The sequence below is a fragment of the Prosopis cineraria genome, unplaced genomic scaffold (assembly GCF_029017545.1).
Source record: "Prosopis cineraria cultivar Desert tree isolate PC_DT_omini unplaced genomic scaffold, ASM2901754v1 PC12, whole genome shotgun sequence".
In the NCBI taxonomy this organism is placed as follows: Eukaryota; Viridiplantae; Streptophyta; class Magnoliopsida; order Fabales; family Fabaceae; genus Prosopis; species Prosopis cineraria.
Window position 1 is genome coordinate 3,794,568 of NW_026555343.1, and position 17,230 is coordinate 3,811,797.

Below are 17,230 nucleotides of genomic sequence, written 5' to 3' on the forward strand. Positions count from 1 at the left end.
ATAAATGAGTTTTTGAAATTATGACATATTGAAGACTTTTTTTTTTCCTTTTCTTACTGCGTTGCCATTCAAACTGTTGACTTGACTCATATTCTATACCTCAATTTTTGTATATAATATATATGTTTTCCCTATCATGTGTATGAAAGTTTTGATATATTGGAAACAAAAACATCGGCTTTTTAAGAAAATAAGTTGGATTCTGATTGATTTCATTTCTTCTACGTCTCTAATTGATCAACATATATTCCTAATAATGTTGTTAGAATCGGAACGGTTGAATAAAAACCAACCTATGATCGATCAGGTCTTGATTTATATCGGTACCAAGAAAAAATTAAACCACTGAAAAATCAATAAAATGGGCATTGAAGAAGAAGGCGACAGGGGTAATTGATGAAGAGGAAGAAGAAAGCGACCCTGGTCTTTTAGACAGTTCTAAACAATAATAATGGCAAAGAATGCTGTGGATAGTCACAAAAGATTTTATTGAAAGATGAACTTTGGGTGTCTTGTAGATTTTCATGATAACAAAAAAAGTTAAAAATCCATGCACATATAAATTAAGGTTTGTTTTTAATAAGCATTTTTAAGTAAGTGTTTGATGCACCTATTTTCTTCAAAAAAATATGAAAACTATTAGGACGTTCAAGGGTGAGTAGACTTAAATCCATATTAACAGTCTCACATTAATAAAATTAAACTTAATAACTAATATAAATTAAAGTGAAAGAATCCATAAATATAAGTTTTGAAATTTTGAGTTCAGGGCTTCCCTCTGATTGTTAATAATAACTAATATCAAATACAAATGATTCAAATAAAATAAAATGTTTTTTTCATTTTGTATTAAATAAGCAATTTTTTGAATTTGTTAATATATTTTGCTAAGCTTTTTATTATATATATATATATATATTAATAAAAAATAATATCTCTGTTGATTTAAAGTTTTCTAATTACAAGAAGGAAAAGAAACGTTGGAACTTTTGGTTTGATTAAAAGCAAAAGTGAAAATGGATAATAGCTTTAACTTATATCTTGTAACTTGCCCACTTCTCCGCTTTGTCCTGTTTTTTTATAGCATTTTCAATAACACCACAGACCTCACCCATATTTCAAACTTTCTTTTAAAACATGCATGATTAGAAGAATAGGTTGCCAAAAAAAAAAAAGTAATTAAGAAGAATAATATGAATATAAATAATGCATTTATCAGTTTGTTAATAACACTATCAGATCAGAGGATAAATAAAATCCTGTGTGGTTTCATTGAACAGGGGAACTCAGAAACAGCAACACAAGGGAGAACAACGTCATTGATGCTACAATGAACAAAGTCTTTATGATCACATTCTCATGTTCTTTCTCCTTTTCCTTTTCTCTTTCTTAATCATATTTTTATAGCGGAGAATGACAACTGTGAGGCAAGAGCAGGGAATAAGGAGTATGATTATTATTATTTCTTTAATCCCTTCATGCTTCCGATTTTTAATTTCGATACCTTCAAGTTGAACACTATTTTTATCATCATACGTTCCCAAGAAGGTGAATTTGGAAGCCATAATTGATTTTAACTATATATCTATATATATAAATTCAGTACAAAATCCAAGTAGATTTAATTTAATGAAGCCTATTCTATCTGGCTAAATTGGAACGAAGACCTAACTATTTTCAGCTAATAAATAATAAAAGGTAAGAAACACTGAACAGGTTCTCAGACCCACTTTAGAATGACAAGAAATTAATCTCCAACAATACAAGCCAAAACCAAATAATTAGAATATTATCCACAGAAGGGTATAGAATTGCCTCTTCTTTCTATGCCTAACATACAGGACAACTGAATCGGATACAAATGACAGATTATTACTAATATGCATCAGGCAAACCACAAACCAGCATGCAAAAGTAAAAATATAGTGCTGATAATTAAGGGAAGTGTCAAGAAACAACATTAAGAAAGTGGAAGCAAATATATTACTGTATTGAACCAGTCAAGCAAGGATGAGTGTGAACTTCATCTTCATTGCTCAATAAAATGATCGAGCTTGCTCGCCTCATGTCGCAATGAGACTAAGGATGCTTCAGCAGAAGCTAACTCAGTTCTAAGAGTGGAAGCTTTAGCTTCAGCCTCTTTAAGCTTTCTGCTGAGTTCATCGCCATCAACACAGCTCTCAATGCAACCATGCACGTAACTGAGCCAAGAACCATCGAAACCAACTGCTTCTAAAGCAGTACAACACTCTCTGATGTAGTTTCGATCATCCTCTGTCAAGTCACGTCTTCGAGTGCTCCTCAAAATGCGGGTGACTTCAGTGAATACGGAAGCAAATACTCTTCTTCGCTTTGTATTGAACCAATCAAGGACTTGAGGATGACACTTCACTCCAGCCTCCAGATATGGCAAGTTCTGTACCGAAGTGTCAATCATCCACTTGTAGTTGCTGTCAGCATTTGATGCTAACATTGATGAAGTCATGGGTTCTGGAGCTCGTGAAGTTGATGGATCAATTGCTGAATCAAAAAGAGACATAAGAAAATAAGATGGATATAGTTTTATAATTTTTTTAAAAAAGTTATTCTTTTTGTTCTTAAAAGCTAAAAATGCATTACTTGTTGTATATTCAGTATAGTTTGAAGTCTGGCTTGGCAAACTCTCATTTGGAAGTGTTTCCGGGCCAGGGGATTTTTCTAGTATATTTTCAATTTAAACAATAGAATTAGGGATATTAATTATTGAAAAATAATTACACAATGCTAGAATGAACAATGAATTACAAAACACTGATAAAGACCAGTGAGAAAAATAAAGTTGAAACTTGAGAACCATACCTAAACCATTAGAACCTGCAAAATAAATTAAGGAAAATAATCCTGCAGTATTCGATCATTGATTTATGTGAAGTTAGAGCTCGCAAAACAAAATCAATACCTATATTTTCAATCGTGGTAGATTTTAGTACATTTCGAGGAGCTTGAGATGAGAGCTTTTTGATAGTGTCACACATCCCTTGAGCCCCAATAAATAAAACATGTGATTTTTCTCGTTGATTTTAATTAAAATGGAAATTGTAATCATTCATTAATCCAAAGAAACTATTTATCCGAAAAAGAAGAGACTAAATAAGATAAGAACCTGAGTTTTGTGCTTTTGAAAGGCTCCCTCCATCCTTGTCAATGGTATCATCTATATCTTGAGTTCCAATAGCTAAATAAATAATGATAAATATATAACATTAAATGAGATAAATTTTTCTATAAGAAAGAAACTATAAAAAATTATTTCCTTCGAAAGAGTAAAATATCCATTACTTTGTTTCGTGTCACCAATTACAGAGGTTGCAGGCGAATTGGACAAATTTTCGCTGGGAACAATTTTGGAGACGTGTGATTCTTCTAATAAATTTCAATTAACATAATAGAGAGTTAGAGTCATAAACTAATGAATCAAGAGTATAATATTGAAAATTCATCAAATATAATATAACAAAGTAATCCAGGTCATTTATGATGAGTTCGAGACTACAAAACATGATTAAAATCAAAACTTTATAATAGTTAATAACTAATCCAAAGGAGCTCAAAATCATGCAAATCAATTTGAAGACAATAAAACATGATACGAACCTGTGTTTTGTATTGTGGCAAGCCTTATTTTGTCTTGATCAATTTGAATTAATGGTTTATTAATATTCTCATCCATATCTTGGTTCCCAATAGCTTAAAAAATAATTGAAAAAAGTTATTAAAAAAACATAATGGCATAATATTTTTATGAAAAAAGTAATTTCCTTCTAAAAAGGTCAAAAAAACAAAATCATTACTTTCCCCTTTATCAACAATTACAGAGCTATTGGTTTGGTTGAACATGTCCTTTTCTATGTTAGAATCCAAAGCATCTTGGGCAGCTTGAACCATTCCTCGAGTTGTGGTAGCTGAACAAATTAAATTAGTTTGCACAACAAAAGTAGAAAATAAAATGACAAACGATTTTGACCAATATAATATCATTACCTGCATTATGAACCATAATAGGGTTTATTTCATTTTGAGCAGCTTGAATTTGAGGAGTCTTGAATTTTTCATGCATCTTTTGTGTCCGGATATCTGAATCATGTGATTTTTCTAATAAAAAGTTAGAGTCACTTGTTAAGCCAAAAAGCAATGGGACAAAGAATCATGCCACATAAGAAAGCACTTTGGGTCAGATTCTCAGCCAGAAGCATTTTTGGGTCATGTAATTTTTCCAATATATTTTAATTCACATGGTATGGACAGTTACAAACATAACAATTAATAAATTAGAAATGAATTAGTGGGAAACAAGTTAAAAGGTGCATATTACTTTCTTTATTGTTGGCAATTTCCAGTGGCTGTGGTCTGGTTGAATAAATTGTCACTAGCTCAAACTTAAATGTCATGTGATTCTTCTAATAAATTTCAGTCAGAATAACATACAATTGTAATAATTACTTAAGCCAGAAATTACTACAACAAATTAGAGTCTAGTTGTGGGACTTCTCATATTAACTTACGTCTACTCGTATTTGAACATCCAAAAAAAAATCTAGAATATATTATTTCTTGTGTTGAGACAGAGCTCAATGCAATTTGGGTAGCTTGTGTAAAGGGTTTAATTTTTTAATGGCTTCATATTCTTCCTTATTCCTAGTAGCTATACAAAATAAAACAAATAAAAAAAAGTGCGAAAGACAAAAAGAATGATGCAGCAGAATTTTGGCAAAGAATTTTTTTTCCCTTTTCAAAAGGTGAAAAATGCATTAGTTACCTTCTCTGATTTTAGGCATCCATTTGGTTGACCAAATCCTCAATGAAAAATTAGAACCACAAAATAAGATCATCAATACCTGTTTCCTGAACTGAGATATGAGTTGAAGTGTTTTCAACGGATTTAGCAAATGACATTTGAAGGGTCGCATTGGCCTCTTCAGCTCCAGAGGCTGAACAAATATGCAAATTTCATTTTAAATAAACAAGTTTCACAAAATAAAATGAGAAAAATATTTTAGCAAAATAAAAAATGAATTACTTTGCTCCAAATAAATAAAAAACAATGGTAATAGTGTAACAAGATCCATACCTGCATCAACTTTTGGGAGACTTAATGTGTTTTGACTAACTTGATCCAGGGGCAGCTCAGTGATTTCACGCATCTTATGAGCATCAATACCTGAGTAAATAAAATAAATAAATGTAGAATGACAGGAGAATGTAGCAATAATAAAAATAATTTTCTTCCTCATGCAAAAGACGTGCATCTATGTGTTCCATGTTGACAATATAAAAATGGTGATTTGATTGGACAAACTGTTATCCAGAGAGAAGTTTTTGTTATGCGGTATCCTTAGATGATTTCATATAAATATTATTTTTGACGTAATGAATTAAATTAAATATTATGTATCAGACAAAATATTATTTGTCATTGATTTAATATATTATTTAAAATTACTTGAAAATTATATGCCATTAATTTGATTTTGAATCATATATAATTAATCATGAATATATACCTGAATGTGGAATTGGAAGTTTGTGTATTTGTTGCTTCCCTGAATCAACAATCTCACTGGCCTTTGATAGTGCTCCATGCTCCTCGGAGTTTGATGCTCTGCTTGTACTCGCACTAGTTTCATGCCTTTGACTGCCACTTGAAGATTCCTCGTTGTCCCTTTCAACCTCTTCTGCAATTGCCTGATTGAATGAGGCAAACAAACATCTTTGCATTACTACATAGTTTTGCCAGATAGAGGCTCACAAACAGATATTCAGATTTTAATATATGTACCTTGTCTAAGAACATTTGGTTAATAGTGATATTGAGGGACTCTTTCCAACATCTTTTTTCATTTTCCACTACCACAAATTTCAAAAATGGGGCCACAATGAATCCAGATGAGAAATTTTGCATTTTATGGCATCCTGTTACTTTTAATACCACCAAAGATGGGAAGATGAAGGTGTGTTTCCCAGAACAAAAGCATTTGAAACTTGATAAACTACTTAGTTCCAAAGACTTCAAGCTTTCAAAATTGATCTCTTCTTCTAATTCTTCTCCGTTTGTCATCACAACCTCCTTTAGCTTCTCACAATTGCTAGCTGACAGGCTTGTGAGGTGGACGAGACTTTTAGCAGTAAAAGATGTCATTAAGTAAATCAATCCATCGCAATCCTTCACCAACAAGGAAGATAAATTTATGAAAGATGTCAAAGGTGGTGCCAATCTTATCAACATTGAACATTCCAAGATATGCAGTTCTTCAAGGTCCAAAACAAAGGCATCTGATGGAGAGTTACCTTCCATATATGCTCCAGCTGCTCCAGTTGATAGAGCCACAACTTTTTTATTTGGGTGGGGATTTTAATGCTGCAATGCCCAGTTTCTTTAGGTGGAAAAAGTGTTTCAAAAGAACTGCAACGTATTTGAAGCGTTGCTGTACTTGAGAATTTTCCAATCAAATCATTTAGAAAAATAATTGGAGTTCTCTGAAAATATTGCAAACGAAGGAATTCTATGCTTTGAAACAGATTTTTTTCATAATTGTCATTCAATATCCTCATGGCATCCTTTTCATTTAATGACAACTGTTCCAAGTTTTGAGATACCTGAAAAAGGTCAATATTATTTGTTTATTTAATCATTTGATCAACTAAGAAGTTAACCGAGCTGATTTCTTGTTTAGACAGAATGAAATTAAAAAAGATTAATTAATTAAATAAATCGGAATAGAAGGTGCATACCTTTTCAATATGAAACCATGCTTGTTGATTTTGTAACTCAAGGTCACCCACCCCATGTTGCTGGGAATTCAAATGGCCAAATGAAAATATTTGCAATTCTTTACATCGATAGACATTTAGTATCTTCAGTGAAGGACACTCTAGAGTATATCTTTTTGGATAGAAAACAATGAGCTTCGTCAAACGTATTAGCCTCAAGAGTGTTAGCCGAGGAAAATCAAACGTAAGCTCCTCTAATCCTTCTTCATTTGCAACAATTTCCTCAACACCATCACAAGACTCAATATTCAGCTCTTCAAGTTGCCTCAAGCCTTGGCATAGTGAGACGGAAAACAAATTTGTCAGCTGTTGGCATCTATCAACTTTCACAACCTGTAAATTTCCAAAGTTGATTATTTCTGTAGCTTCTCTGTTCCATATGTGTTTCAAATTCGGAAGCCTCGAGAGTGTTAATTTTTCAACCGACTAGCTTCGTCCGATTCCATTACTTTGTCATCCACTTCTTTTATATCAAATACTGCTTCTAACGAATCACACTCTGTTACTTCCAGTTCCTCCAATATATAAAGCAATTGCAGTAATTTTGATGAAAAAATGATGTTGGATAAAAATGAACATTTATGCACCACCAAATGCTTCACATTACAAAATATTTTATGCACATCCTGGCCATACCATAGTTGCTTCAGTTCTGGATATTCAAATAATTCCAAATGATTGAAGCAACTAAATGCCGCCTGTCCAAATAATTATCAAGGTAAGTGATAATAAAATTGTTTTAAAACACATTAAACAATGACATTAGATACTCATATAAAGAAAAGGAAAAAGAAACAAAAGAAAATTGCAACCATAGTATGTCAAAAGAAATTGTGGGTATAGACCACTATCTGTATAAATAGTATTCTCTGGTTGACAGTCTAGATGTTTAAATTAGACAATACCTGAATAAAAAAAATGATATCTTGGAATGTCTTATGGAATGATCTATTTAAATCACCTTTCCTAGCACAATTTTTCATCTTTATCTATATATCTGTATCATTTAAGCATTGGTGTGCTTATATTTCTCTTTGAGAAACTCTTCATTCTTGGACATAAGAACCTTAAAAGTGTAAATATAATCAAGATATAGAAGCAAAGTAAAATACAATGTTCTAAATATTGCTCGGTAATGTCTTCAACACAATTTCATGCTCTGATCTTTTAGGTGGTTATATACAAGAGTTCGACATCTTTATATAATTATATATGGTCCCCATTAGTAATAATAAGTAATTAACACTAATTGAATAAGACAAGTCAAATATATAAGGAAAGGATACGCCACAAATCATGGAGTCCTCGAAATATAACAAACATTTTCTAATGATATTATGTCACCTTTTTCCACTCTCAGTTATCTAACTAGATTGTTAAAATATTATGGCACTTGATCTCTCTAGTTGCTATTATTTTCATTTATAAAGGATAAAATAAAAAATAAATTATCCTTTTAAAAATTGTATATCAGGAAAAAAAAATCATCTGCTAATAGAATCATAATTAACCTAGATAGTAGGAATATTCTAAAGGCTAGGAAACAAGCATAAAAAATAGAGAGAACACTCACTTATCAATTGTGTGGCAACGTTTCATTATACACACAAATTTCTTGTCATGGCTAAGGCTTTATTTTCTTATATTTATTGGGAGTAAATATGATGAAAATAAAAAACTATGCTACATATAATCAAAATATATTGTCCGAACTAGTTAAGAAATAAGTCTCAGACCTCTCCAATGGAATATGTTGATGTTGGGTTCGACATTTCTGTAAACTCAGGATATTGAAATAGCTCCAGACGCTCCAAACTACGAAATGCCACCTATGAATAACAATTGATCTATAAATGTTTTGTTTGTAACAAATGTTTTTGTCATACTGAAACATATATACACAACATCCAAGAACACGAAAACACATCACACAAAAATATTTGACAACTATTTTGCAAATAGCCATTATAATGGGTAAAAAGAAATTGCATGTCATGCAAGTTATTATGTAGAAATAATTTCACTTTCTTCATTTAAAGTGATTAATTGCCTAAAATAAATACATACCATATGCTGGAAGATATTTTTCACTGTACCATCTAGGTCACCTTCACAAAACCATTGTTCATCCTGGTCATCTGTCAATATCTCTTGAAGTAATGGTGCACTTGTGTCGCTCGCAGAGAAGCTCTTCATTCTCGCGCATTGCCTTATCACAAGTTTCTCTAACAACGGAAGCTTCAAGTAGCAGCTACTGGAGCAAAACATTTTAAGTCTCGGCAAAGATTCAAGTTCTAAAACTTCTAGGCTATCAAATGCAATTTCTTTATTTGTGCTCTCTCCTCCCTCTTGTGCCACAATTTGTTCAACTGAATTACATGCTCTTATCTTCAATGTTGTCAACTTGACTAGACTTCTTGCTGTTGATGCTGTAATTACATCATTCAACCCATTGCAATTTTGCACCTGTAAATATGCCAAGCGATTGAAAGTAACAGAGGAAGGCACCAGGAGCTTTAAATTGGAACAACAGCTCACATGCAAGTATTCAAGTGCCTCCAAAATTGGGTTTAACTGGAACCCTTCCTTACAAATATGTCGGAGTTCATCCAAGTCATTGAGTGTCAACTTTTTTATTTTTGCTTTGATATCTTTTTGTCCTTTCTCATCTCCAGGTATCTCGTCTTGGAATATTACCTTAGAAGAATTGGACCGAATGACTAGCCACTCTAGAGTAGTGATATTTTGGAGAATCCAGTATAGAAAAGTAGCTTGGGCATCTTCTATATTGCACATCTGAAGAAATTTAAGTTTGCAAATCGATCCCTCGAAATTTGCCATTGAAGAGCCATCCTATCATCTTCATTGTTTAGAGTTAACCCCTCTAAGTTGTGTATTAACTATGCCAGCAGTGGAAACAAAAATTTGATTAGTATGACTTATAAGAGATAATATTGAAGAACCAAAACAAAAATCTAATGCCAAGCAATGTAATAGAAGTTCATTTAACTGTATGTGGTTAAAACATACGGAGGAATTGTGTAACGTGCAAGTTGGGCACAACCTGCTTTGATATTAAAAATTCATCAATGATCAAATCCATTTTAAATAGCCAGCACTTTGCGAGAATATTATTGCATGAATTAAAATAAGAAGGATTGGTAGTTCAAATTCTTAAATTATGCAGCACTACCTCTCATCCCAAATTATAAGACATTTGTAGGAAAGATTTGGCATCCCAAAATATAGTTTAATTAATGATGCTTTTCTAATATTATCATTCCTATTATATTTTCTCTCTTCAAAAAATGAAGTATTAAATGAAAGATATTTTTAAAATTTTATATTTTTATTTTGAAAAAAATAAAGTTATAAAGTGTGTTTGATGACTTTATTAGTATGCGTAATTTTGTCTATAAGTATCTTATAAATTAGAATGAAAGGAACACTTCAGTAGCATGAGAAACTTTTCTTATTTTAAAAAATTAAATATTATTTCTATTCAAACAATGAATTAATATATCCTTTTAAGAAGTTCTAATTTATTATATATATTAAAATGAGCTTATAATTAACCAAGAGTTTTCACATTTTTTAGGTTTCCTCATTATTGATCAACTATGAGGATGAAGATGATTCCATCACTAATTATGTTATTTAACTTGAGAAGCTTTCCTTTTCAAAATATTAAGAACAATATTTAAGTAACGAAAACATGACCCAGTCACATAACGAATATAAAAACACACAAATTACTATAATAAAAAAATGATCAAATTAAGCCTGAATAAATATCATATTAATAAATACTAAAAGAAACACTCTTAAATGGTTCTAGTGTTTAAAATATATTACAGAACGCATGCTCAAATAGAAAATACAACAAAAAAAAACACCATTTGAAATAATGAAATTAAATGACAGGAATGTTGTTCAAATATATTTCAAATAAAAGTAAACAATTTCAAAATTTTAGATCTAACAAACAATATAAATGATTGAGTCAGTCACTAAAGTCTTGAAAACACTATTGTAAGAATGAAAATGATGAACCACTATGGATGCCACATATATATGATGGGATTGAGTTCTACTTATTATGTTTTTAAATAAGAAAAAGGAACACAGCAAAAATTGGAGTGCTTTTTGACAAGTCATACCTCTTCTAGCGCTAAAAGAGGTTGCATTGAAACTTGGAGATTATTATCAGAAACTCCTTCTTGACATTGTGTCTTGAATAACTTCAATTTCATACAATTGTGGACACTCAAGGTTTTCAATGAGGAACAAACTAAAGTGTGATTTTCTGTACAAAATCCCTCCAAATCTTGTAAATTCCAAAGCTTCAATGAGTTCAGTTGTTTAAACTCAAATCTAGCAGGACTATCCGAGGGCCCTTCTTTCTTTGAGACAATATTCTTCATATTTCCTGCTCGTTTAATAATAATTCTTTCGAGTTTAGGAAGGCCCAGTGCTATGGAGAATGGAATAAGGTATTCTAAAACTCTACATTGTCCAACACATATCGACTGAAGACTTGATATTTGAAGACTCGATTGAGGATCTCTACTCCAAATGTGTTTCAGTTGTGGTAATTGAAGCAGTGTCATTTCCTTGAGTTGAGTTTTCTCCTCTTCACTGATCAAATCACTAACATCGCCCAGCTGAAAGATCTCTTGCACTGAGTTACAACTCCGGACAGTCAATGTCTCTAGACTCGTATATCCTTTACGCATGTATGCTGGAAATATATTCTCCAGTTTCTCACAATTGTTGACTTCCAAACTTTTAAAGCTGCCCATAGAATTTGGACTGAGGATGGGGTCCCATATTGCCTTCAAGTTTTGCATATCCTTCATTGCTATTGCTTCCAAATTGGGTAAATCCACCTAGAATCCATTCATGTTCATCTCAATTAAGTGTGAACAAAACTTCGATGGACAATTTCAAACAAAATTATACAATAAGGTAAAGTGTAATCGGTTCTAATACATTATCAAAGTCTACAAATTGTCTAAGAACCCAACGCATTTTTTACTATAGTTCAAATTTAACATTCAAAACTAAGACGTCGTCACAAGATCAATCAACTTATTGACCATTTCAACATAAGTCAGTTAGCAGAGCAAAATTTTGAACGATTTACATGCAGTTGATGTATGTTTTCAATGTGATTTTCTGTATACAAAATATTCCTCTTACCGTTCCATGAAATAATAAAATTACAAGAAAAGTAAAACTGACACCTTCTCTTTAATATTATAAATGATCAATGTTTACATTTTATTTCATTTTAATGAAATTAACCCATACCTTTGCCACTGAAAACAGAGGTCGTTGACAGGGGATTCCAACTTCATCCTCTTCCCTTTTCCCTCCATCGGTTGGTGCTTTTGACATCTTACATCTCTCTGCTTGAACCTCTTTTGAATCTCCAAAACTCTCAATTTCTTGGCAACCTTGCTTCCATATATATTGAAGTTTCGGGAGGTTAGAAATAGAGATCTTTCGTAGATGAATGACTTCTTTCTCTGCCATTTCTCCTTCATTTGGAGTTTTAAATTCAAACACAGCTTCTAATGAATCACACTCTCTTACTTGAATTTCTTCCAAGATCCGCAATGCTCGTAGCAAATTTGAAGGAATAAGAACACGTGATAAGAAGTCACAATTTTTCACCACTAGAGATTTCAAATTACTGAACATTTTGTTCTCAACAGGATTGTACCACAAGTCTCTTAACTCAGGATACAAGGATAAAACTAAATGCTTCAGAGTTATGGAATGCAATCTGTGCAAAGGAAATTCTAAAGTTATTAGCTAAAATAAAAATGCATTGAAGGGTTGTTAAACAATATTAACAAGGGATTTTTACTCGTCATCATCATTACTCTATTTCACACCATATTTGAACAGAAAATAAAACATACCTTATCCCGTAGATCTTTTTTATTATTCCATTCAAGTCACTTTCCAAGCACCATTCTTTATCTTTTCCATCTTTTATTACCCTTCGAAGCATTGGTGTGCTTGTTCCTCTTTCACAGAAGGTTTTCATTCTTGGACATTGCCTTATCACAACTCTCGTCAACAGCGGGAATTTGAAGAAGCACTGATGACTAGATGAAAAACTATTGAGTCTTGGCAAACTTTCCAACTCTAAAGTTGTCAACCTTCTGAATACAATTTCCTCACATGTCACATTCAGCTCCTGCATCACTACTTCTTCAAGTGAATTGCATTCTTTTAATTTTATGCTTTCCAATTTGACCAGACTTGTTGCAGTTGATGAGTAAACTAAGTTTGTCAATCCATTACACTTTTCTATCACCAAATTTGTCAAGTGGGAAAAAGTGACAAGGAAGGAATCAAAATTTTCAAACTGTCACATTCTTTCACATATAACTCTTGAAGGACCTCGAGAATTGGGTCAATTTGGCATCCTTCTTTGCATATATGTTGTAACTGTAGATTCAACAAGCTTAACAGTTCGAGCTGGGTGTTAATTTTGTTGTTTCCTTCCTCATATGCAACTCTTTCACCTCGAAATATCTCTTTCAAGGAACCATGTTGAACAACCATAACTTTCAAGTTCGGTGCCTTTTGCACAATTGAATCTAAAAAAGTTGCTGCTACTTTATCATCAAATTGGGACAACCGAAGAACCTTCAATTTTCTGAAATAATGATCCTTCCATCGTGGGTCTTGCAACATCATTATAGCCTCTTTATTGTTTAATTTCCAGTTTTCCAAGTTAGGAATCACCTGAAACATAGCATACTTCTATTTTCTTTCACATAAATAATTAAGAAATGGTTTACCAATAAGTAAAGAGGCACCATACGTGATTACACTACTGTGAAAAAATACTTTTAACATTATTATATTTGGGAGACATGATATTAAGGGGCATAATATTTTGTAGTGTTATATTCTATTCAGCTACAAATCACCGAAAAGCATTAAACTTCACATAAAAGTCTCCATACATTTTTCCAACTTGCAAAAGTCTCCATACATTTTTCCAACTTTTTTCATTTTAATATGTTCTGAAATATTTTAATATTTTGTTGAAATAAAAATGATTTCACATCAAAAATCACATGTCACACAATTTTTCCTTACCTTCAAACATGCAATATTCATTATCAATGAAATATTTTAGAAGATAGAGGAACCAATTATTTAAAAGAAAAATAACTATTTTACGAAAAGTTAGATAATTCTAAAATGAATAAAATATTCTACAATTGATACTGTACCTCTTCAGTTATAAAAAGAGGTTGGTGCATAGAAATCTTGTTACTTGTGCACTGTCTCCCTAATAACTTCAATTTTTCACAGTTGAAGACCCATAACTGCCCCAACGAGGGGCAAATTAAGTTGTAACTTCCAGCATAGAATCTCTCAAGTTTGGGCATGTGGCAAATCTCCAAGGAGTGTAACCGATCAAAGTGAAATAAGTCTTTTTCCTTCATGGGTCCTTCTTTCTTTGCCACAATTTCATTCATTCCACAAAAAACAACTCTAAGTTTTTCGAGCTGATGAAGATCCATAGCTATTGAAAATGGGAAGAGATATTCTAAATTTTCACATTCTTCAACAAGGACAATTTGGAGCTTATGAAAGTGGAAATTTTGTTGGGGATCCTTACTCCATATATGTTTCAACTTGGGCAAGCGACGGAGATGGAGTTTCTTCATTTGTGTCACTTGTGTCATTGTGTCCTCTTCACTCTGGATTTCTTCATTGGCAGCTAATCTAAATATCTCTTTCATAGAACCACAATCACTGACCTTCAATGTCTCCAGGCTTCCAAATGTTGATCTCTTCATTTCAGACAGGAATATCTTCTCAAGTTTCTCACAATTAATCACCTCCAAAATCTTCAAACTATAAAATTGACTGTGCCATACTTTCTTCAAGCTTTTCATGTTTTTTATTTCCACACTCTCCAATTTCGATAATCGAACCTGTGATTACAATTCACATTTCTATGAACATCAACAACAATTAATAATGCTTGCAACTATACAAAGGTAAATTGTATTACCTCTCCCAGTATTGGGCCATTTTTCTCCTCCATTGCAATTATCTCCTCCATCATATCACATTTACTTATTTTAAGCTGTTTAAGATTTTGAAAACTTCCAATCATAGAAGATGCAAATAAATACTTTAGGCCACTACAATTCTCGACACTCAAATTTTCCAATTTGTGTAGAGAATTGTTTGCAGAGAGGTGGTCATCATCCCAAATCTTTTTCAAATTGATTGAACTCAGCTTTAGAGTCTCCAAATTAAAAAATCTAACCTGTGAAAAGGATTATATTAATACACAATAATATCGTTGGAGAGGATGAATAAAATGTTGAGAATTTTGATCAAACTTTTAATATATGACATCATCATTAGTCTTATGGGGCTCAAAATCTGACAATCATGTGTAGAAGAAAATGCTTAAAAAATTCTCATGGATTAAAATTTTATATATTAAATTTGAATGGTATATTCTATCCAAACTAAAATATAATTTATCAAATGAAACAATTATCAAAAGTTTCATATTATAGAGCTGCTTGATATACGTTCAATTTCATTTAAAACTTACAATGCATGATCAAAGTTACGTTCAACTTAATTATTTCTTACAATTAAGTTGACCATGATAAAAAAATAAAAAAAAAAGAATGCTAAAATTGCATGACATAATAGAAATGTTGGGAGTTTTGACCATATACAAGGGACAATGTTATTATTAGTATTGATTCATGCAAAAATTGACGTCATACACTTATAATATCATACAAATTTTTTCATCTAATTTCTTCTCAGCTTAAAAAAGTTTTTCGGGATTAAAATCTTACATGTTATTCTTTATTAGCATTTCTTTGCAAATTAAAGTACAATAAATATTTTAAATATTTTTAGTGCAATAGTATAAAAAATTAATTAGTTTTATCTAACAAATTAATTTTATATCTACTTTCCTATACATTTTAGTGCAATAGTCTCTTAATCATTTTAAAAAAGTGTACACACATACAAACAAAATTCAATACAAGAATTAAATAAATAAAAAAAGCATACCTTCGCATTAAAAAAAGATGGAGGAATGTTGGTATCCAGATAACCCTGCTTAGATGTTACAGAAAATTTCAACTCATTGGAGTAGAAATCATCAACAGCCGACAAATGTTGTAAAGTTAAGGAGCGTAATGAATAAAATTCAATATTATCATCAACCCTCAGTGAGGTTGGGGAAGGGCTTTCTGAAAACACAATCTTCTTCATGGAATTACATTCTGAAACTTCAATCCCAACAAGTTGGCAAAGGGCTTTGACCATCAACACCGAGAAAAGATACTTCAATTGGTCACAACATTTGACTTTGATTGATCTAAGTTTTGCAAATGAGTCGTTTGTAAATGAACCATGACATATCTTCTCCAATTTATTAAGATTTTGAAGTTTTAATGTCTCTAATTTTGGGAAGAAAGCATGACTTTGTTTTCTCTCAATTGATTTGATGATGTGTTGAATTTCGCCATTTTGGATATGAAGGTTCTTTAATAGAGGAAACCCTTCCCCATTCAAATCATAAAGCACATTAGAGATTCCATTTATTTCATCCAAGTACAAATCCTCTACTCCTTTAATAAGTTCTTTGATCGCATGCTCCAAATGAATGCTAGTACTGAGCTTGAGCTTCAACATTTTGGAAGCCATATCATCATTAGACCACTCCCAATCATTTCCTATCACTATTTTATATCTCTCTAGATTCTCAAACAATATGTCCCTTGGAAAAACCCATGGCCCTTGAGTTTGAATCTCTAAAGTTGTCAAGTTTTCCAAATGCTAAGTTCAGAAAGGGAAGCATTTTTATTCTTTTTAACTGAATCTTTTATGTCCCACTTAATGGAGGTATTCCCTAAGTACAATTCTTCCAATTCAGTCAATTTTGATAAAATATTGGAAGGAAAGATTTCAATTCCACAATTGGTCAAATACAACATTTTAAGATGAGTCAATTGACCTAGTTCACTAGGGAATGTTATCATGGATGATTCATAAAGGCTAAGAATTTGCAAACTTGTTAAAGCTCTAATGTTGGTCATGTCTCCCAAAGCACATTGATCCAAACAAAGTGTTTGAAGGTCATTAAGGGAATGAAAAGATTTGGGCAATGAAGGTAAGTGCATGCAAGTCAAATCTAACACTTTGAGCTTTTTCATTCCCTCGAAGAAAGAATCAGGGATTTGTAAATCATCATTTACATTGAACAAGTAGAATAGTTCAACATTAGGACACTCCAACCTTTTAGGAAGCTCATGGATGTGACAACATTGCAAGATAATTTGACGGCATCCTTGGAGCATATCCTCTGTCGGCCATTTCTTCAGCTCTCCACCCCTTGCAA

At 32.0% G+C, this 17,230-nt stretch overlaps 2 protein-coding genes across 11 annotated transcripts; both read right to left on the bottom strand.

The window, feature by feature from the left end:
• Positions 1 to 1,704: 1,704 nt before the first annotated feature.
• LOC129288187 (uncharacterized) lies at positions 1,705 to 16,548 on the bottom strand. 10 transcript variants are annotated; one of them, XM_054924640.1, is made up of 18 exons: positions 12,121 to 13,142; positions 10,968 to 11,696; positions 8,875 to 9,707; positions 8,544 to 8,636; positions 6,769 to 7,505; positions 5,816 to 6,633; positions 5,541 to 5,721; positions 5,108 to 5,197; positions 4,875 to 4,967; positions 4,021 to 4,113; positions 3,831 to 3,941; positions 3,634 to 3,726; positions 3,319 to 3,402; positions 3,143 to 3,214; positions 2,939 to 3,016; positions 2,839 to 2,853; positions 2,620 to 2,697; positions 1,705 to 2,520 (listed from the first exon to the last, which is right to left on the bottom strand). In XM_054924640.1, the coding sequence occupies exons 6-18, from the start codon at positions 6,329 to 6,331 to the stop codon at positions 2,030 to 2,032; spliced, it is 1,995 nt and encodes a 664-aa protein (XP_054780615.1). In that variant the 5' UTR covers positions 6,332 to 6,633; positions 6,769 to 7,505; positions 8,544 to 8,636; positions 8,875 to 9,707; positions 10,968 to 11,696; positions 12,121 to 13,142; the 3' UTR covers positions 1,705 to 2,029. The 10 variants fall into 10 exon arrangements, 8 of the variants coding, with proteins under 8 accessions (XP_054780615.1, XP_054780613.1, XP_054780616.1 ...); XM_054924638.1 differs by having other exon boundaries at positions 4,021 to 4,131; XM_054924641.1 differs by lacking the exon at positions 2,939 to 3,016 and having other exon boundaries at positions 2,839 to 2,880; positions 4,021 to 4,131.
• On the bottom strand, positions 6,372 to 13,024 carry LOC129288302 (uncharacterized). Its single transcript, XM_054924815.1, has 8 exons — positions 12,738 to 13,024; positions 12,121 to 12,598; positions 10,968 to 11,696; positions 8,875 to 9,603; positions 8,544 to 8,636; positions 7,257 to 7,322; positions 6,769 to 7,140; positions 6,372 to 6,461 (listed from the first exon to the last, which is right to left on the bottom strand). The coding sequence occupies exons 1-8, from the start codon at positions 13,022 to 13,024 to the stop codon at positions 6,372 to 6,374; spliced, it is 2,844 nt and encodes a 947-aa protein (XP_054780790.1).
• Positions 16,549 to 17,230: the final 682 nt, after the last annotated feature.